The sequence below is a fragment of the Notothenia coriiceps genome, unplaced genomic scaffold (genome assembly GCF_000735185.1).
Source record: "Notothenia coriiceps isolate Sejong01 unplaced genomic scaffold, NC01 NC01_scaffold00035949, whole genome shotgun sequence".
NCBI classification, from domain to species: domain Eukaryota; kingdom Metazoa; phylum Chordata; class Actinopteri; order Perciformes; family Nototheniidae; genus Notothenia; species Notothenia coriiceps.
The window spans coordinates 204,477-226,356 of NW_011368650.1; the positions used below are offsets into that span (position 1 = coordinate 204,477).

At 40.9% G+C, this 21,880-nt stretch overlaps 1 protein-coding gene across 1 annotated transcript; it reads right to left on the reverse strand.

Moving 5' to 3' along the window:
• Positions 1–6: 6 nt before the first annotated feature.
• On the reverse strand, positions 7–13,803 carry LOC104963306 (neuroligin-4, X-linked-like). The gene is made up of 7 exons (XM_010791879.1): positions 13,655–13,803; positions 10,675–10,860; positions 9,672–10,122; positions 8,771–8,984; positions 7,962–8,086; positions 4,320–4,923; positions 7–2,609 (listed from the first exon to the last, which is right to left on the reverse strand). Exons 1-7 carry the CDS (start codon positions 13,773–13,775, stop codon positions 2,211–2,213), a joined length of 2,100 nt encoding a protein of 699 aa, XP_010790181.1. The 5' UTR covers positions 13,776–13,803; the 3' UTR covers positions 7–2,210.
• Between the last annotated feature and the right edge of the window lie 8,077 nt (positions 13,804–21,880).

Consider the following 21,880-nt stretch of genomic DNA (forward strand, 5'->3'; position numbering starts at 1 on the left):
GGGGGGTGCAGGGTGGATGGGGGTAAGGTAAGTAAGGAAAGGAGCAGGAAAAGAGGATTAAGCAGGAAAGTTACATTATCAAGGTAAGGGACTTTAAGTTAACTTACTGGTGGGGAATCAAGGTGTGGGATTTGCCATTGTTCTTTTTTTTATGGAACCCATGACAGTTCCCCATCTTTGCCAAATACTCTCCATTATAAATTGGTTGAAATTGATTTTGTGAATGCTGCTAATCTTATTCTGATGACACATAGCAGTAACCAGCAGTACCCTCAAGAATTAACTGTGAAGTCAGCAGGAAAAAGCTCTCTCCGAAATAAAATCCATCATTATTTCCTCAAGATGTTGGGGGGATTTAAAAGATTAATTCCCTTCTTTTAATTCATGTGTTGGTAGCAATTTCAACACATTTGGAACCATTAAGAAGCTGTTTACGCTTACACTTACAAGCTGGTATGTTCAGAGGCATGTTTGCCTTTAATGTCAAGTCAAATTATCACAAAAAACTGCGCTCATCATCCAGAGGCTCAACCTAATTAATCAAATCAAATCTCCGAACAATTGACAACATGCTGGCAGCTAGTAAACCAAACTCCAGGCTTTAAAATGTCGGAGACCGATCCATGTTTTTGTACAGAATTTGTGTGACTGTGGAGTGAATTGAATTTCAACAATTCCTATTTAAACAAGGTTTCAGTCAGCATTAGGTAGTTTAAGCAGGGACTTTTAGAAATGGTGTAAAAGGGTAGGAACAATAAGTAAATGCATTATTTTTTTCGGGAGGCGAGATGTGACTTGGCCCCAGTGAATCTCCACCACATTTAACTAAAGTAAAATAAATAAAGTAGGATTTCTAAGGAATTAAGAGGTTAATAAGGAATAAGGGGAGAAGGGGAAAGGGAAGGTATTAGGTTCAAAGGGTCATGGTTTTTGGCTGGTGCTCAATTGTCAAACCAATATTGCATTATCTACACAGTACTAGCTCAATATCTGATGGTCAAACAAATAGACAGGATGATGTGAAGATGTCCTATACTTCAACGACTAAACGAGTATCAAGAAGTTTACACAGTTTAAGAATTATTGAAATGACTGTGCATAGCCTTTAATAAAGGTACTGTGTATATATTACAGTGGGTGAGATAGAGAGACACCAGCCTTGCTTCAGGACACCTATACAATAATATAGTAATATCTGAAATGAAAGCAATAATGTGGTTAAATAAGTCATGTTTTAATGCAAGAGCAGGTAAATGCTATAAATCATAGTATATCGTCTGTATCTTTCCATTCTATTTACAAGAGTTTAACACATAGCTGGTTAGAGTGATTCTTCAGTAAGTCTGACAAAACTTCAGAGGCCCTTTCATCTTCTGAAGCTAATTTATGTCTCTTGGCACATTTCCATTTCTGTGTTTTCTATATCACTCTATCTCACTTCTTTCTCGCCCTCACAGCTGTTAAATCCCTCTCAATAAAATCTTAATCTCTTTCCCACCATCTGACAAACTTTTCCTTCAGCTAATGTTGTTTTTTTAATCCCCTCTTCCTGTCTGGCTGTCTTTACATCCATCTCTTGCTGAAATTTGTTATTTTCTCCTCAGCTTAGGTTGATCCTTGGCAGATAGGGCCTTTGATCTTTTAATGGAAAAAAATGCTACATTCACATTTCACAGGTTGTTCAAGTTGACATCAGCAGTCTTTGTGTGTGGTACTTCTTAGCTCCGTTCTGCATCTGCATCTGCTCTGCTCAGTCCCAGTACTGCTTCACTGCGCAGCACAGGTACAGTAGGAGATGTAAACTGATCCATAACTGACCCTTTTGCCACAGCGCTCCTCCTCTTCCTCCTCAGGTGTAGAAAAAGCAGAAGATTTAATATCCAAAGCAGCTTTTGAGACATTTGATGGATGTCTTGTCTTGGCGCGTCTCGTTCAAGGTTATGAGCAAATGATGCATAGAACTGCATCTCCCGGGATCCAGTGTCTTGAGTTTCCCGACATGCAACACACAGCTGTCTGTCTTTTCATCCTGTTACTGAAAATGTCTTTCTGTCACTCCACCTGTAACAATCCTGCAGGGTAATTAGTAGAGGTATTTAAGTCTTTTGTTTTACGTGTGTGTCTGTGTTTTAATGGGTATGTGTTTGTGTGTGTGTTTGTATGTGTGTTGTAATTATGTCCCTGTGTGTGCAAGTATCTTGCTGCGGCAGTTATACACGTGTGGTGGAGTGTGTATGCGTTGAGATGTGTGTGTGTGGCAAGTGTGTATTACTGTATGGGCTATGATGCGTGTATCCTTGGTGCGGATGCCCCATTCTCATCCCCACCACTGATCCAGGCGTCATGGGGGTCATCGGGGTAACAGGGTGTGACCCAGGAGTCACGGGCAGTGAACCTGGGGTCAGAGAGGTCATGAGGGGGACGTCGTCGGGCGAGCGGCGCAAGGTGAGGGTGTAATCTGGAGGGCAGGTGAGGCGCACAGTGTCCAGGGTGCTGTAGATGTCCTGGGTGTCCATGCCGTCCAGAGCGTCCAGCGTGTCCAGAGTGTGATGGTGGTGAAGGTTGTTCCTCTCGTCTGCTGACGCAGCATCACACTCCAGCTGCTTCACCTAAAAAGGTGGGGTGAATATTTATATTAGACAACAGGAGTAAAAGCAGTGGAGACACAAAGATACATAAAGTGAGAGAAACTAGTTTTAAAAAATGGCAATTCCAGTTTCCTAAAGCACAGGGTGAATTAGTTAGTGCAAAACATTTTATGACTTATTTACTATTCATTATTTTTGTATGGCTAGGTGATAAGGCCAAAATCATAATAACAATATTTTTATTTGTTTTTATTTGTATTCCTTTCATGTATCATGATATTGTAAATTAATCCACAAGTATGTATACAAAAGTAAAACTGAGGTAATATTATCTGTTATTAACAATAACTTCTAAATAATTGAAAAAATCCTACAAAAAAACTTATTTAATAATACCTTATTATCATGCAGCCTAAATATAAATGACAAAAATGTAAGTTAAGTTTGTGTATGAAAATCATGTAAAAGTATAAAGGGTGAAAATGGCCTCTACTCTCCATCTATGTGTTAGTGTAATTGACTTAGACACCTCTCAATCAAACAAACACATCTCAAAAGAAATCATCACGCTCTGTAAGCTTACATGTCTTAAAATCACCACTATGACACATTCAGATTTATGAAAATATCTATTAAGAGTCCACATTCTTGAAGTTTGAGGGATTACTCCAGTCAAATTAGTTTCAGATCAAGCATCTGGCAGTCAAACGAATTAAACCGTACCAATGCTATTTGTCATCATCATCCAAAGCACTACTGACTTTATTTCAAGGTGATGTCTAGCCTCTGCAAGGCCAGCATGTTGTTTCTAAAATGAATTTACACAAGCATGCAGTGCATAATAATATAATAAAGTCTTCATTTTTCCTTGTCACGTCAGATCTAATGTGCACGAAAGCCACACAAAGATATTTAAAATAATAAAACACAATTCCAAAAGCAGCTGCAATGCAGAGCTACATCACTGTGGTTCAAAAGCCAGTTCCCAGTATTTGCGCGCTTTAGAAGGGATCTGACATTTAGCATTCACTTTGGCAGATTCCAAAGCCACTAACTGAGCTCAAAAGAGGCCAAATAGTTGGAGGATGAATTTGAGGCAATTGGAAGCAATTCAGGCAATTGGACACAGCCCACACATGCACAAGCATCAAAACACACTCATACACACACAAACACACACTAATGTCTGCCGATGACAGGCTGTGTTTTGCAGAAGTGCTCTGCTGGCAGCTTCTGCTCTGGCAGCAAAGGGGTCCATTCAGTCCCAAACACAAATCCTCTCCTGGCTTAATGTTTCTTAAAGGTATAATAATATGCATGATTATTAACAATAGGCATTATATATTTAAATAAAAGCTGCAACAACTAGTGGGATAATCAATCAGTAGATAGAGAAATAATCGCAAGATATTTTGATTATCGACTTAGTTTTTCATGGCAAACTGTTTTCAGCCTCTCAAAATTGGAGAAATCACATGAGACTAAATATCTTTGGGGATTAGTCCGACAAACCAAGATATTCAAAGACATCACCTTTGAGAAAATGGGATTGATATTTTTTATTTAGGATTTTCTGACATTTTATAGACCAAACAATGAATCCTTTATTCAAGAAAAGAATTGATAATGATTCATTAAAGATTCATCGATAATGAAAATAATTGCAGTCCTACTTTTAAATAACTTAACATTATGTAAAGCATAATTAAAAGAGAAAAACACATGGCTCACCTGTAGTGACATCAGACCCTCCCCCTGCAGGTGGGCGGCGACGTCTGCAGGCGTAATATCTCGTCTCGGGGGAGGAAGTGGGCGGCGATGTTCCAGACGCCTCTTGTCCTTCTTGTACAGCAGAGCGGCGAATGCCAGGATGTTGAGGAACAACAGTGACGCTCCCACCGCAATCGTCACCGAGAGTTCAGTTGAGTAGTCCTCATTCGGGACGCGGACCCCTTCCTCCGGTCCACCTGGGCCTAAAGCAGCCTCTGGTGGCGGTGGAGTTCCTGCCTGTGAACCTGGATGACGTGTACTGCCCGGCGGCCAAGCTTTGGCAAGCCGCTTAGTGTAAGAATAAGGAGTGTCATCCTGTGGAGAGGGACTGTGCGTGAAGGAGGAAACCGATTGGAGGAGTTCATTGACATGATGTAGGTGAGGGACCAGCTGGAGCCAAAAGGAGATTTTGGTGGCACGGTAGTGGTCTCTGACACGGGGCTTCAGGCCAATGTGGAGGTACAGCTGCTCTTTAGGGGTGTACTTAGACCAGGCCACTTCTTCAAAGCGGTTGGGTTTAGTGTGGATGAACTTGGTGTCTTGAGGAACCGGCTGGTTTGGGTCACTGGAAAGGTATGAAGCATAATTAGTTATTTAATCACATTGAGATGGGTTGGTGGTCAGGTGAGGGTCTTGCATATAAATAGAATGTTAAAAGAATGTCTAACTTGTGTTAGTCAAGACACTGCTTTTAATCTCCTCTGAAATATACAAATTGTTGTAACCAAACACAAATATAACAAATATAAAAGAATGAGTAGCACAGCAATAGCAAAAATAAAACCCAATTTAAAAATCAAATCACCCAAATCTTAGACCAACCTAACAGTAATAACAGTCCAATTTTAAAAGTATAAATCAACCATAATGAAATGCAACCAACAGAGGTTTATCCCACACATTTATATTCAAGGGTCATTTTTTTTAAATAAAGGCTTTTAGTGCAATATTCAACATTCCAATATGTAATGCCTTTCAGTTTTTCAAATGTCAGAGACTCCTAACAGAGCTGCTGAAGACTTTTTCTCAGCTGGCTAGCATCCTCTGGGGGAGTGTGAGTTTCTCCCATGCTGCCCAATGGTTTCCTTAGCGCTGGTACACATGTTTCTAAATCAATATCAACGTTACACAAGACAAACCAGTGGCAATGAATACTTGCCCAACGGAAAACAAGTTGTGTTTGCCTGTATACATAGCTCAAAGGTGACTCTGTTGCAGGTCATTGATTTGTTTCCACTCTACATGCTTCGTGCAAAACATTTCAGTAAATGCACAGATCAAACTCTGCGGTTGGAACTGTGTGGATATTTGCCTCTCTGAAAACTGGCAGATATCGTTATAAAAGATGAATGTGTCTGTTGCATAGTGAATACATCTTGAAAAATCATCTCTCTGACACATGCAGACAGGCATTCATTTGACAATTTACCGACTTATTTGTGTCAGCAGCGAAAAATGACATAAATGAAAAAGCAGCAAAATTTCACAGAGTTGCCAGTTATACGCTATGTGCTTACTTGTCAATCAGCACCTTATGATCAGCACAAAAAGACAGGTAGCGTAAAGACCTACCGGTACACTCGCACACCGGCTGAGGATTTAAACGCCTACACAGAAGCTTAGAAAATATACATGAGGGAGCATCACACCCTGCGTTAAATTGATCTGTCGCAGAGTTCCATCACCATCCGAGGCACTCTCAGCCGAGTGAAATCGTTCTTCAGAGAGATTTTCCCGTAGATAATTGCAGTGTGCATGGAAATCTTATCAACCCTCCTTGGTGATTGTTCCCGGCAGTTTTCTGGGGTGGTAATGACAACACTGAACATGCGCTAGAAAATGCTAACTTGATGCAATGCGATTGCCTGAATGCACCTGCGTTAATGACCAGACTCACAATATGTACGGGCACTGTCCTAATTTTGTGTGTTGTGAGATAGCAAGGCTCTATGGTGATTTAGATCAAGGTCTAGACTGCAGATGTCTCTGTAAATCTGAAGAGGTCTCAGCGGAGTGAGTCTCGATTGGATTAATTACTGGTAATTACTCACTTCCGGCTCTGCAGAAAGAGGGTCCATCCTCAACAATTACCTTTATCTTGTATATCATGTCAGAGTGAAGAGATAAAAGGTTCTCTTATCAGTGTGGACTGTCGGGATTTTAAGACTTTAAACGTGGATACGTTCTACAACTGTGGTATTCGTTGCTACTGGCAGATCATTCACTTTCAATGTAATAAATTGGATCTCTAGAAGCTTTTTTAGCCACTGGCACATCATTTTAAATTTGTATTTAACATATTGAATAAGCTATCTGTCTCATCTGCCGTAAATGACTGAATTAGGGAAGATTAAAGAAGAGAAGAGAAGAAAAGAGGAGAGAAGAGAAGAGAAGAAAAGAGGAGAGAAGAGAAGAAAAGAGGAGATAAGAGAAGAAAAGAGGAGAGAAGAGAAGAGAATAAAAGAGGAGAGAAGAGAAGAAAAGAGGAGAGAAGAGAAGAGAAGAAAAGAGGAGAGAAGAGAAGAAAAGAGGAGAGAAGAGAAGGGGAGAAAATAAAAGTGAAGAGAAGAGAGAAGGACGAAATGAGAGGAAAGGCCAATCTCTCGTTCTTCTTTCAGGACATTACCTTGGCTTTCTTCAAGGACCTTTTCGATATAGCAAAGGCTTTTAACTTTCTTCACCAAAGCCCAAAGAAGAAAAGCCCTGTCAAAAATGTGACTTGACAAAGAACCTGTGTGCACGCTCTGCCAAAATTAGTCTGCAGCGGTGCTTTAATGATTGTATCTTTAAGTACTGTCGTCTCACCAGACATCACAGACCTTTTGAAGGAAAATGCATTATAATAACATATCCTTTGCCTGTGAGCTCATTATTTTTGTTGCTCTGAGACGCAGGTGTTCTTCTCATTAAATCTCAGCATCACTCCAAATGAAACCTTTGTTTCTATCCAGTTCAATTGTTACTTATCTTGATGGAAAAGTTTGACAGAGAAAAGGATTCAGGCTATTCTGTCTTCTGCACTCAATTCCTACAATGCACTTTCCTATTCAATATGAACATCATTTGTAGGAAATACATTTGCTTAATGATAATCAAAGTTGTTATTTTCTCCTTGTTGTGTGAACCCTGCCAGATAGCTCCACTCCATGTACATGCTAACTATCAATCAGTCCAAATTAAACATGGATGAAACCTATTCAAGAGGCTGTTTGTCTTGATGACACTGCAGAGCTGAGACTTGGCTGCCTTATTCTGAGCTTGGAAGAGATTTGTTCCTGTAAAAATGACTGGGCTTTCCACAGTTACAGCATCGACACTCTGTGTTGCCAAAACCTTGTCTCTTCAGAGCGTCCAAGATAAAGCATGATTTCCTATTGACAGCTGGGCATACTCTCTTGCTTTTTAAAATGTGATTACATTTAAGATTGGCTTTAATGTCTTATCATGATATTCTTTCTTCTTGTGAAAAAATATGCTATGCAATGAAATACCTTTGTTTGGTCCTATTTTCTTGATGGTCTTTATATAGTTTAGTTTGACAAAAGGAAATAAAAACTCGTCTCATTGGGATTTTTCAGACCAGAGAACATTTTAATAGCTCACCCAGTCTTGGCAAAGTTGGTCCAGTAAGTCATGACAACAGCGCTCAGCATCACGTCGTTCTTGGAGAAGTTACAGTTGAACAGATCAGTGGGTCCCACCATGGGCACACCGAACACATAGGGCACCTGCACAGACAAACAGACACCATTTATTAAACGCTGTAGGCGTACAGATCACATTCATTCTCTTGAAAGTAACCATTTTTCTATCACGACAGACTTTAACGTCATCCAAATGAAGACAAAATATTTGTAAATGCAGAGAACCTAAAATCACTAAATCATTTTTATAAATACCCCACCATAATCTGGACTCAAATCTAGCCCCACAAACAGCAAATACAAATGCAGACACATTCATTGCAATAGACCACACCTACAACATTGTAGATCAAAAGCACTTTGCTGCAAAGAACAGAAGAAATTATAACTGCAATACACTGTAATTATCACAGTGGTAAATATCGGCAGCTTGTAAATTAGCCATGCAGGGAAACAAATCCCAAACATATTTCATATATTTTACGCTCCAGACGAGCGTTTGATTCTTTTTATGAAGTACTTTGAACAAATCAATATGAAGCAGCACTTCACAGGGAATTTTAACAAGAGCTCCTTTACTGTCACATTCATATTCTGAAAATCTTTGAGACTAATCACTTTCATTTTTGCCTCTGAAACAAAATGTCCTATCCTGACTTTTTTCCTTGATGTCTATCATCATTATTTATCTCTCAACTTACAAACACTACAACAGCAACTGTCACTCATAATACAATACAACAATACAACACTGTGACATCAGCTTACTTCGTCACCATGGGCGGAGTCAGCCCAAGGCGGCGTGGCGTCACTCTGGCAGTGGTGGTAAAAGGAGTAGAAGTATGTAGGGGATCCATACTGGGCGTGGAGGTCAGCTGTGGCGATCGCTGGCGCCACCCATTGGTGGTCCGTGAATAACGCTACCAGTGTCTTCCGCCTGGTTTCTGCATTGTCACGGTCCGCCCAGTCCGTGTACATGAACCTTTAGTGGATACATGTCAAATTATCTATCAACCAATCTACAAACTCAAATGTATCATACATTAATTACACTTTATACTGTGCATGTACATTAACAAATACACCCTATCCATTTATGGGCTTGTTTGAACATTTGGGAAATACACTCTTCTGCCAAGAGTTAGATGAGAAAACAGGAAACCAGCAGAAACAACTAGCCTGGCTCCATCAAGAGTTGTAAAGCTCTACCTACCAACATCATTAAAGCTAATTTATTAACAAAATATATGGCTTATGATCAATCCATGCGCAAAAATAAGTTTAAAAAGGGAAAGTTATGGATGGAAGTAATGTGCTTTGACTATTTATTGGCAGCTGGTTGCCTGGCAAAGTGGCGACAAGATTCAATTTCACAGCCAAGAAATACTCCAACACATAACCCCCCGTAAAACCACAAATTGTCTATTTTACAGTTTGGTTTTTAATTAATGAGATGTAGAGCTCTTGGTATATTTTTCAGAGAGAGGGTAGCTGTTTCCAGTCTAAGGGTTGAGAAAAACTAACCATCTAATGACTGTAGGTTCATATTAAAGAACACACAGATGAGAGAGGTATCGATGTTCTCATCTAACTTCGGCCAAAGCCAACAAGCGTATTTCCCTAAATGTCAAACCACTCCTTTAAAACACTCTTTGACAGACTCACTCACCTTATGCTCTCTCTCAGCGTATCCCGGCCTTCTGGGTATCCATACAAACTGTCCACAAAGTCTGACACTGCAAAGTCAAAGTCCTCAGCCGTGACACCGTCCTCTGAATCCACAATGCCCTCCACAAACTTCACGCCCTCGCCCTGGTTAACCCCCAGCATAACGTCGTAGTTCAGAAACTCTCCCTGCTCCATCAGAATCTGGGGGTCATCAGGTATGACATCACCATCAATCACCGGGGCAAAAGCCGTGTGATATTTGGCCGGCGTTACGCTCTGCTCCACAAGTTCTCTGTAACTCCGGCCCTGGAGGCAGGCAACCAATTGGGTGCTGTCGTCGATGCCGCAGCCCACCCTCTCGCCGAGCTGCCGGGCGTACTTGCTGGGCTGGTAGTTGACAGCCCAACTGGCTAAAGCAGTGCCGCTCTGGATGATGGCTCTGTGGAACAGGTCTGAGGTACACATGAACACAAATACATCAATACAAATAAGGGTGTGGAAAGAATATAAACACAGGCACACACATGTATACATTTATGCTACATGCATTCACACACATGGATGAAAACATCAGCATGATTGCACCCCACATTTGCATACATGATCAGATGCAAAACTAGCATTCCCAAAGCAAAAACAAACTGACATGCATTATTCAAAAGTATGACCGGCCATGTTTAGAGCATCAGGTTCCTTTAGGTACGGGTTAACAGTTTGAAAGAATACAGCTCTTAGCAATATGAGTCAGAGGCAGGCTGTTTTATTCAGAGAACTCAAAGGCTTATTCAGGCTTTTATACCAGTAAATGAAAGCTGCATCGATCCACTGGAGACCATGAAAGGTTTCATAAGCATGAGCGTGTTAGCTTTCACAGCCCACACATGCCAACCATTATAGGTGCACAACTGCCTATCTGACTATATTCTTTGTTCATTTCTAACCTTTCCACTGTTCTGCATATATTACACAGAATAAAGGTTAAGCAGATTTTGGCCCTTCCTTACCCTCAGAGTAGTGAGACAAGGTGAGTAGGCTGACGCAGGAGGCCCCGGCCCCCGATCCGAACACAGTGACTCTACCGGGGTCTCCTCCGAAGGCTGCGATGTTCTCCTTCACCCAGCGCAGAGCCTGGATCTGATCCAGCAAGCCGTAATTCCCTTTCGCTGCCTGGTCACCTGTACTCAGAAATCCTACAGGCAGACAGAGTGAGATGTAATTACACACAGTACACTTATACTACTGACGTTTAGAGACTTGCCTGAAATCTGAGCTAAATATGGGCTGTGAGCAACTATGTATACAATAAGTCCATCAAAAAGGGTTTTTAAATGCACAAAAGCACACATGGATGTGATTCCACTTCATGGAATTCCCACTGTTAAAATCAATTATGCATGAGTCTTGGTTTATCATGAAGAGAAGGGATATTGATGAAAAATGATATGCCTCCCTGAAATACCTCGAAAATTTGATTAATTCAACAAGGCACATCCATATTCATGCAAGTCAAAAACAACTTACAACAGACAGAATCTACACACACATGCAGTAACAGACACGGCAATCCCTTATTCCCATTACTGCTGACGGTGTTAGGTAAACACAAAGGATCCTAAAGGCTCACTCCACTCCAGTATATCTAATTACTGCAGAAGCTAATTTCCCTGAACCTCAGGCTGGCCATAACATAAACTGTAGGAGTATAATGAGCAAGAAAGGCAAAAATAAATGCATTCATTACTTATGAGCAATTTGTCAGAAATGTCTCTCATGCTAATTGGACATTATGAGGAAATTATATTAATTCGACCATAATAACGCTTTCAGAAAGACCCTATATATAATATGTGTTTATTTGCTTATTACAGTACAATTAGGGAAAACATGTCTAACTGTACATTACTTTTGCAATCTGGGCTCACCTTATGCATCCAACTTATGAAGACAATGATGAAGAAGAAGAAGAGAAAAATGAAGACACTTGCGATGAGGGATGGTGATGGTGATGGCGGTGATGATCATTTTCGAGGTGGAGACAACACAGAGGATGGAAATGAAGACAGAAAACTTGATATGGTGATCAGAGACTACTTGCATCCCCAAGGTCATAATTAAATAGCTTTTTCACCCACCAAGCAGATGCAGATTTATGCCATCATGTAAAATCAATATCTAATGAAAGTCGTGAATGCTTCTAAAAGACAGAAAAGGCAGCACAGTTCTTATAAACTCAAATCAATTTTTTTGTCGAATGTTTAAACCTTTTAACATAATCCAATTCTACTCACCTCCATTTTGAAAAACGATTTTTAATCGTTTAAGGACAATCTAGAAGTGGTTTGATTTCTCGTACATTATGACATTACATGATCAATAAAATATGCCAAACACACATTAAATAAATAAACAAATAAAAGTGAATAAGTGCACTAAATGCTTAAGATAAAGAGAAGCACAATCAAGAATTCTTCATTTACTGTTACTCTCTTATAGCAGAGCCTTTGATTAATACATCTTAATACATATTTATTAAAAGCCTTATTCAAATACATGTATCATGTTACTTTTCTTTTAATATATATTCCATATGAGTTAAATAATTTTAAGTATTGCCGAATAGCTAAATCAAAATATACTCTATGCACACAGTTTATTAACATGCTGGCACATTTTTAATTAATCTTTTCATATGAATTATTAAATAGTGTGCAACTCCTAATGAGAGTGGGGGCATAATTTAACCCAGCCGATCGCATGATATGACTTTTATCAAAATGAAGCAATGCTTTGCTCACACAAACGACTCTATACTCAGTGTATTACAGTAGAGGATGCTTTCAACGTATAATTTTAACCCTCCTGTGGCCCTTCTCAGCCTTTTACATTTTCATAATTACAGCTGCAAAAGATATTCAGCCTGTGCTGAGCCATCTAAAATTAGAAGAACCACAGGGAATCAGATTTTCTCTGTTCAGAGAGCATTGAGTCGGGAGTCATGGAGGTAAAAAGGATCGGATTCGAGTCAATGCTAGTAGTGGGGGAAAATATGGCTTTAGGGGGTTTATTTCCACTAGGGACTCACACACTGAACATGTTTCCATTTCAAAAAACAAAAAGGCACTGAGTGAAAACAGCTCATTAATGGTTTTCACATTTCATAGGTCGCTGAAGGATTAAACAATCCAGATCGTGTATACAATGCAAATGTAAAGAGATTATGAAATTAAAAGTGAGGAACAACGGTAGATCCTTGGTTAAAAGGAAAGGCCTTACATTGCTTACTCTAATTATTTATAGCTCATCATGAATATGTATGTTATTCAATAAAAGACACATAGCAAGATAAAAATAAAGCTTAGTTAAAATTGCCTTACTGATTGTGTTTATATATGAAAGCATTATTCACTCATATGTGATCAGAAATCAGTATTTGAGATTGAGATCTATTATTGACTTTTGTCATAGACTAAACCTGCAAAGCTCCATCTCCCTTTTAGCTTCTACATCTTCTAACTATGTACTTTTTTCAGATTTCCAATGCAGCACAGATGCATTTACAACCATTATCCATTATACGGGCATAAGCCAAGACCCCATGTAAAATAAATTACTATACAGTATGTGCATGATCCCATAGTGATGTTATCAGTATACCCAGGGCACCTTGCCAGTAATTGCAGGGCGAGCGGGGTGTTGAGGCACAAATACAGACATTTTTAAATGTGCATTGTCTAACTATAGATTGCTTCCTGATTGCATGTACCCAAAAGGCATCCAAGGCATACTATCAGTATTCATTGGTAGTCAGCTCTCTGTTGCAGAATAACTCAATAGAATGAAAAATGAACTGAATATACTGTACAGAATCCAGAGGCATGCCTTAACAGGTACTAAAAGCATAAACAGTCATATTACCATAAACCGCTGGGGTGTTCAAACAAAAATAGAGATTATATATTAGATATAGAAGATATATCATTTTACCTAGTACTCCTAGGCGATAGTTGAGGGTTATGACAATGACGTTCCCGTAGCTTGCCAGTACGCTGCCATCCATCATGTTGCCGGTGCCTTCTGTGTACGAGCCCCCGTGGACGTAAACCATCACTGGCCGCTGACCGCCTTCCTCATGGATATCTGAGAAAAGAGAGAAAAAGAAAGAAAGAAGATAGATGGATAGATGGTTGGATAGATAGATAGATAGATAGATAGATAGATAGATAGATAGATAGATAGATAGATAGATAGATAGATAGATAGATAGATAGATAACGTGAGTGTAGGAACAGATCCACCCACCTTCCTTCTGCCTGTATTCTGTCCTGGTTCATTTTTTAAAATAAATATTCATATGTACTGTGTGTGTCTAACTGACCGTCCACCTGTCCATTTGCATGCATATCAGCCTTTAATCGGTTGCTGGGTTTATACATACAAAAGCAGGAACAGTCTGTGGCTCCTTTGCTTCCCTATGCTTCATAACTCCCTACGTTCATTTCTCAGCGGGTGGATATAAATTGAGGCTGCGGGAGTGTTCATTCGTGTGTGTGTGTGTGTGTGTGTGTGTGTGTGTGTGTGTGTGTGTGTGTGTGTGTGTGCACACACGAATGAACACTCCCGCAGCCTCAATTTATATCCACCCGCTGAGNGAGACAGTGCTACCCAACCTGACACATTGAGTACGGTCGGTTAGATAACTCTGAAACCAGCAAATGGCATTATGACCGAAACGAGACATCAACATAACATTAGACATAATGTGGTGATCTACAGTGTCAAATGCTTTGGCTAGGTCAATAAACAATGCAACACAAACAGATTTGTTATACAAAGCAGCCTTAATATCGTCTAAGACTTTCAGACTGGCAGTCACAGTACTGTGCTTTGATCTGAGTCCAGATTGCATAGGGTTAAGGATGTTGTGTGAATTTAAAAAAGGTTTTAGCTGAGTAGAAACTAGGGACTCAAGAATCTTTGATAACACAGAAAGATTTGAGATAGGACGATAGTTATTCAACTCCGTGGGATAACCAGCTTTCAAGAGGGGCGATACCAGAGCTTGCTTCCACACAGCTGGCAGTGTGTGAGTGGACAGGGAGAGATTACAAATATCAGTTACTGGTTGTGCTATAATCTGGGCTGCAACTTTTAAAAAGAACTGCACTGCAAAGAATATATTTGAGATAAGGTCAAAACATCACATTTGAACATGTGTTATTGGGCTTTGGGAAGCAATGATCAAAGTGTTTCACTAAAAAGCAAATCAATAATTGAGAAAATAATATAGATTAATTATTAATGTAATAATGATAGGTTGCAGCCCTCAACTATACTTCCTGTGTCTTATTAGGCCTCATTGGATTCACCTCCAGACCAAAAGAGAACAGGCAGGTATTTTTAAAGTAACTCTAAATGGAGACAGACGTATATTTCCTCCGCTGTGCTAAAACGCATTCGATAAAGGTGCCAGTGAGTCAAGACTGAACAAAGCCTTCTTGTCTGCAGAAGTCCTCGGCATGGGATTTACAGGCGATCAGAAAGAAATAAGGAGGGATGAGATGCGATGGAAATAATCGCCTCTGAATGGTTTACAGCCCAGGAAAAGGCTCCCTGGGCTCTGCTGAAACTGAGAGATTGATACTCTGAGGATTCACAGCTGATGCTGTAAATATGTGAGCCCAACTGAGAGTCTGCAAGCTGTATCTGTCATGCCATCAAGGGCCGTATGAATGTATGCCATTTTCATATGCTTCCCTATCACTGAGATAAAGTATGAAAGTCATGCTCAACTCCATGATTCGGTGATCGCAGTATCACATCTCATTATACTAAAGATTGATTTATTCCCATGGCTTCCTACACCGTGTGTGTCTTTCAAGCTTGGTACATAAATCATGGGAGGGATAATAAACCTGGAGTAAAATGGTCTCATATTATAGTGCTTACACAGATACAGCGCAGACACACTTCTCCTTGTGTTCTTTTATTGCCTTTTGTCGTCACAGCGGTGTAGGTATAATGGAGAGAGGCTCACTGAGTCGTGGGAAAGCATGCTGCTCCCAAACAGCATATGGTGGCTCTGTTACAGTACTTGTAAGTCGTCTATCTTGAGATGAGGTGTTTGAAGCGTTACCACTTCCCTACTTACTTTAACAGCTAAGACATGGATCCCCCTGTATATCAGTGGTGAAACGTGAAAACCCCTGATTATTATATGTTCCTAAAAACCGCATATAAAATATTCTAGCCGCACACTGCTAAAAACTCCCAAAAAAGTGTCCCCATCTGTTTCCCTGAAAGACTGCCACTAACAAACTAAAATGAGAGGTTGCCCCGCTGTGCCTGCTCAGCACAGTCCAGGTGGTGCATATATCCTCACAGCAATGTATGTGTCTCTTTCCACAAACAATGTATACACCTTCAGCACTAAGAATACGAACAAGAGTGGTCTTTGAAGAGACGCAGCAGAGACAAGAAAAGACAAACAAACCATCAGTCTCGCTGTCCTGGCTCTCTGTCACACACTGCCTGCACTCCCAGAACAAACAACACTGCTTAAAACACCAGGCCTCATCTCCACGGCTGAGCTCCTCTGGCTTCACGGAGCAGCATCCTGTCAAGCGTAAAAAAGATGAACCCTGGCTCCTATGCTACAACTTCTCAAAGTAGTTACAGTTTTGTTAAATCCTTTAAGTCAGGAGTGTAATGCTCGAGTCACTTTGTCGTCCAGTTAAATTGATGTAGACTACTTTTGGAGTGTCCGAAAAAGGACACTTCATGTCTCCAGATTTCATTGACATCAAATGTGAAGCAAGGAAGTTTTGGCAAAGTTTGAACTATTTAGGTTTAAATACAGTACATCCATGATTCATATCAGTCGGACTCAAAGTGTATGAGTTATAGGAATCTAATGAGTGTGTGCAGCTTCTACCAATCTTCTAATAATGACTCCCATGAGAAGCTTCTTTTCTCTCATCATTCACTCTGTCCAGTGAGGAATCAATGAACATGTCTGAGGCTTAAAGACTCACTTTTTTATAAAATGCCACAACCATCACCTAACCATTCTAGTCAATCACATTGTAATTTTATCGATTGTAATTTGGGACAAAGACCGACTTTACATGGTTAATAAATAACAATCTAAATGTTTTCAGCTGAGCAAAACAGGGGCATTTTGGGTTATGACAGCCAGCCAAGAAATGAAAACAAAACTATCTCCAACTTTTTTCCACAGAGTGCCTCCAGCATTTAAATGTTGACTTAACTCCCTGCTAATAAGCCTGAGGTCTTTCTTCAGTTTATATAATGGTATTTGTCCTGAGAAGCTCATGACTCCTAATCATCGCAATACAGATCCCAATACAAAATAAATTGTAGAACTTTCTGCAAAACTTTATTTTTGCAGGCCAGTGTATCTCTTTAAGTGTGAACAGATTTGGTAATGACCATCAGTTGTCAAAGTTGCCTGTCCCTTTTTCTAAGTAGAGCCTAAAGTGGTCTTATGACAGTCACAGGAGGGACGATATAGTTTTGTTTACCAGCGATGTCTCTCCCTCCCACTTTCTCTGTCTGTCTCCCTCTGAGTGCACACCAATGGAGGCATCTCAGTGGGGGGCATTCTGCTTTCCAGGCTGGAAGCACTCGCTACAGTAAACATCCTCTCTTCTGCTTCACCCTGGGATGAGCAGACACACAAATCCCTGTGTCCATGCGATGGGGCGAGTCAAGAAAAGGGGTAGTGACGTACATTCTTTTTTTCGCAAATAGAGCGACTAAAGAGAAGCGCATTCAGACATTAGGTTCAAGGGCTAATATACCGTGTTTCCTTCCAGCAGGTGGCCTACTCAGGGACTTTTATCAAGCACCATTTTTAACCAATAATATTCCAGGCCTAGAGGAATCAATCTCGTCCTGTGGCCACTTCAAAGAGGTCAAGTTTTGAATAATGTAATACCTACTTTTTACATTCATTAATGACCAACAAATATAAAGTTATATGGAGGCCTAAGTCGTTGGAGTTTAAAATAAGCTCTTTCAATTGCACACGTGCAGACACTGAGCCTTTAAGATCCATAACACCATGCCTCCTTACTTTTATCAGATAAAAACAGCAGCTTCTTCTTTGTTAATACCTTTCCCTTACAGCTTTTTATTAAACTGCACTCTCTCCAGTACACATTATTCATTTATCACTAACCTGTGGTTAATAAAAAAGTAACTGTCATGAATATCAATCTTTTCCATTATAAATCTCACTAATTTATCCCTATGTGTGTTTTTGTGCACATATTTCCCTACAACTTCCCCCAGGCTGTCTGTTGATGCAACAGAGCAGTCATCACTCAGGAAGCAAATACTGGTTGAGTGTCGTCTGAGGCCAGAAGGCAACCCGGAAGCCCTGGCTCACAACAGCCATAAGCGACTGCAACAGAAAGAAAGCCCTCTGTGTGTACGTGCTATCCACTTGTTGATCTATTCTCTGGTTATATCTCATTATATTTTGTCAAGTGATGTTGCAACTCCTATGACATGCATTTAAAAGTGTATGCAAGTATAAGACAGGAATGCTTAAGTCCCTGCACTCCACATGACAGACGGGGAATGCAGACGAACCTCATGAAGTGCTGGATTGTAGGGCAGGTGAGTCAAGAGGAGACTTTGCAGCCGGTGTGTAATCAGTAACTACATTGCATGCACACACACACACACACACAACTACCACTATAGGTCAACAATAGTCAAATGTAGAAACTAAGAGGCAAAGTGGCGACACAACCCCTTTGTCTCTTTACTTCACGGAAATGGGACATGCCCTTTGACCCACAGTCAATCACCCGACGTCTTCTTTTAAACATTTGTGTTAACAATATAGTCTGTGATATGTATACTACTTACAAATCCTACAAAACCCTCTTGACATATTCCCATTGTGTTGTTGGGCTGGCTTCACAGGACACAGGATTTGTCTGTCTGTGAGTGAAGTTTGGGTATTATCTGGGGGGCTTCCATGTGGGAAGAATGCATATACGTAATCCTACCTGAAGATAATGACATCTCTTGATTGCTGGGGTAGCTCTCAGTGGGGCCCTGGGAAACAAATATCCGGTCTATCTTCATTCATTCTTCATTCTCTGTGTATGACTTCTCCAAGTACTCATTGAGTGCCCTACACACAGCAGACAACTCAAGTCAATTTAATTATATTTTGCCCAGAGACCCAGAAAACCATCAGCACTCCTGAGATGTGAAACTACCTGGCTGCAGGTTTGCTGCGTGTCAATTAGTTTGTGATGATTTGATTTAAAATGCCTTAAGGCCCTTTGATGTTGGTTTTATTGTGCTGTAAGGGCACATTCACAGACAAATGTGCTGTTAATAAAATAGTCACAAAGCAATTGAAACACAGTGGTTTAACTTGGGGGCCCATGAATGCATGCTTTGGTCAGAGAGAAAGGTGGCTATTATTCACTTTGTTGAAAACATTGCAGCTATATTTCAATTGTAAATAGGCTATGTTAGAAAGAGATAAGTTGTCTATGAACTATTTCCTCAATGGCATACGGGAATCAAGCATTTTTTCCACTGAGATGATTGGAATTAAGACATAACTAAGAGTAAGACACTACTAATAACAACACAAAGCAGTAACATCAGCAGCATGCTATATCACCCAGTGCATTCCCGGTCCTCACCTTGAACTCCACTGACAGCTGAGGTGTGTACTCCAGGGTCCACAAGCCTCGGACCAGCGTCGCCAGCTGCTCGGTCACCTCTCCCCTGGCGGGAAGCGGCTCCTCGCCCCTCACGTCCCCGTTCACCCTCCTCTGGTACAAATCCAACTTGTACTGCTCCAGCCCGAGGTACTCGGCCAGCAGGTCCGTGTTGTTGAGGCACTGAACCACGGCGTTCATGAAACAGGTGTTTCCATGGTTCTTCAGCCCCAGCACGCCGGGGGTCTTGTCGCCGAAGCACCAAGACAGCCTGTCTTTCACCGAGCCGTGAGTGGAGGACACCGTGGAACTCTTCTTCACGGTTCCCTCCCTGGAGGTCTGCCCACTGTCGTCTCTGAAACCCCCAGAAGCGGTTCGCCCGAACCCGCCGTCGTCGTCCTCCGCGTCCGGCGTTTCCGCGTCGCCAAAGTGCGCAAAAGTGCCCAAAGTTTTAAGAATCCTTCCCATGAAATTCCCAAAAGATCGCAGCGATTTCCTCCTAGCAAATCTTCCGGTTTTATATTTCTTCTCCTTTCGCTTTGTCGTCTTGGGTTTCATAGCTTTTCTTCCCTTGTTTTCCTTGCGGGTATCCATGGCTCTAGTACTTAGAAGGACAGAGAATGAAACAGATTGTGGAGTCGCACCTGTCTGCAAGCCGGTCTGTCTACCCCTCCTCCTCTTCCTCTTCTCTCCTCAAACCTTACCGCTGAGGTGGCTCACACTCGGTGCCCGTAAAGCACATGGTCACTGATATTAATCCCCTGACAACCCGGTAATTCCATGCACTAGGTGTTCACCAGCCTGCGCGTGTTTGTAGGTGACACTCTCACTCTCTCTCTCTCTCTCTCTCTCTCTCTCTCTCTCTCTCTCTCTCTCTCTCTCTCTCTCTCTCTCCAGGAACTACAGAGATGAGACTTGTTCCTCCCTGCACTGCACAGGTTCTCACACACTTCCTCATCTCAGCGCAGGATCGTACGCTGGCAGTCTACTCTCTCTCTCCCCACCACTATTCCTCCCTCCCTCCTGTCCTGTCAAAGGGGTTTAACAATGAACATGTTTCTATTTGGAGAATCACGTCTAATGCCCGCCCCTTAGACATTAATTAAAATGTCCTGAAATACACTTATCAATAGAAAATGTTCAAACAATGAGCAGGAAATCATTTTTCGTACAGCTTCAAATTGTTCCTGGAATGGCAAAAAGTATAAAACTCAACATGTCTTAGTTGTTGCACAAGGAACAGGGAAGTTGATTTATTTAATTATGATGTTAAGCACTGTAGCCTTAAACTGCCCCCTGTAGGAGCCATTACAACATCACCTGGTTTAACCTCTTCAGAAGGTTTGAAGAAATCTTTGGCATTAGTTGAATGGAATGCACTAAAGGTGCCTCTATAAGCACAGACAAGTAAATAACACTCAGTTCTTAATAAGAACAAGAGCCACAGATTCACCGAGATATATTTGTAGTTGTTTTGCATCTTTGGTCACTTGTGTGTCCAGGTTTTGTAGACTTTGTTGTCTGTTGGTGGTCTTTTTACAGGTCTTTGGTTATTTTATGTATTTGGGTAATTCTACAGATCTTTGTGGCAGTTTTGCATCTTTTGTGGTTGTTTTGTGTCTCTTTGTGGTTCTTTTTGGTCTGTTTTGTGTGTCCTTGTGGTTGCTTTGTCTCTTGCTGTGGTCATTGAACATCTCTGTGGTAGTTTTGCATGTCTTTGTGGTCATTTTAAAGGCCCCATGTCATGGCCATTTCTACTGATCATAATTCCATTGTTGAGGTCTACTAGAATAGATTTACATTGTTCAATGTTCCAAAATCACATTGGTTTTCTCATACAGCATCTCTGTATAGCATGTGTATTCACTCTCTGTCCTAAACGGCTTGTTGGAGCTCCTGGTTGTTTCCTGGTTGCTGCGTGGGGTCTGCGAGACAGCGAGACAGTACGTGGCGAACTGGAGATCAGCGGAGCCGCGGCTGAGAAAAGACAAGGCTGAGTGAGTGTGTGTGTGTGAGGAGCTCTGCGGATTGGTCCATTTGGACCTGGGTATCGTTATGTCACTAGGAAGAAAAAAATGGAAAAAGATAAATCTCCAACGAGGCGTTCTGGGGCAGCATAGACAGGTATTTTCTGTGTTAGAGTTTTACTTGCTACAGGGTGTACTTCGAGGGTTTGTGACTTTGCAGAGACTCTGGCACATAATCAGTAACTGGTACAAGGCTGTTGTTTACATTAATCTTACGCTTCAACCAGACCATATATTAAACCTCTAGCCTACAACAAAGACATATCAGCTACTGCAATCCTTATGGTGGTGCATTATCATCACTTGATACTAATAGTTTGCACTCATTAAAATACAGTGAGATCTCACAATGTAGAAATTGAAAGGTATGTTTATATGTCTGATAGTAAAATACTGTTCAAAAATGTTATTTCCTTGCTTGACCCTGTCTTTGAGATGCGTTGTATATAACAGAATAACATTCACAGACA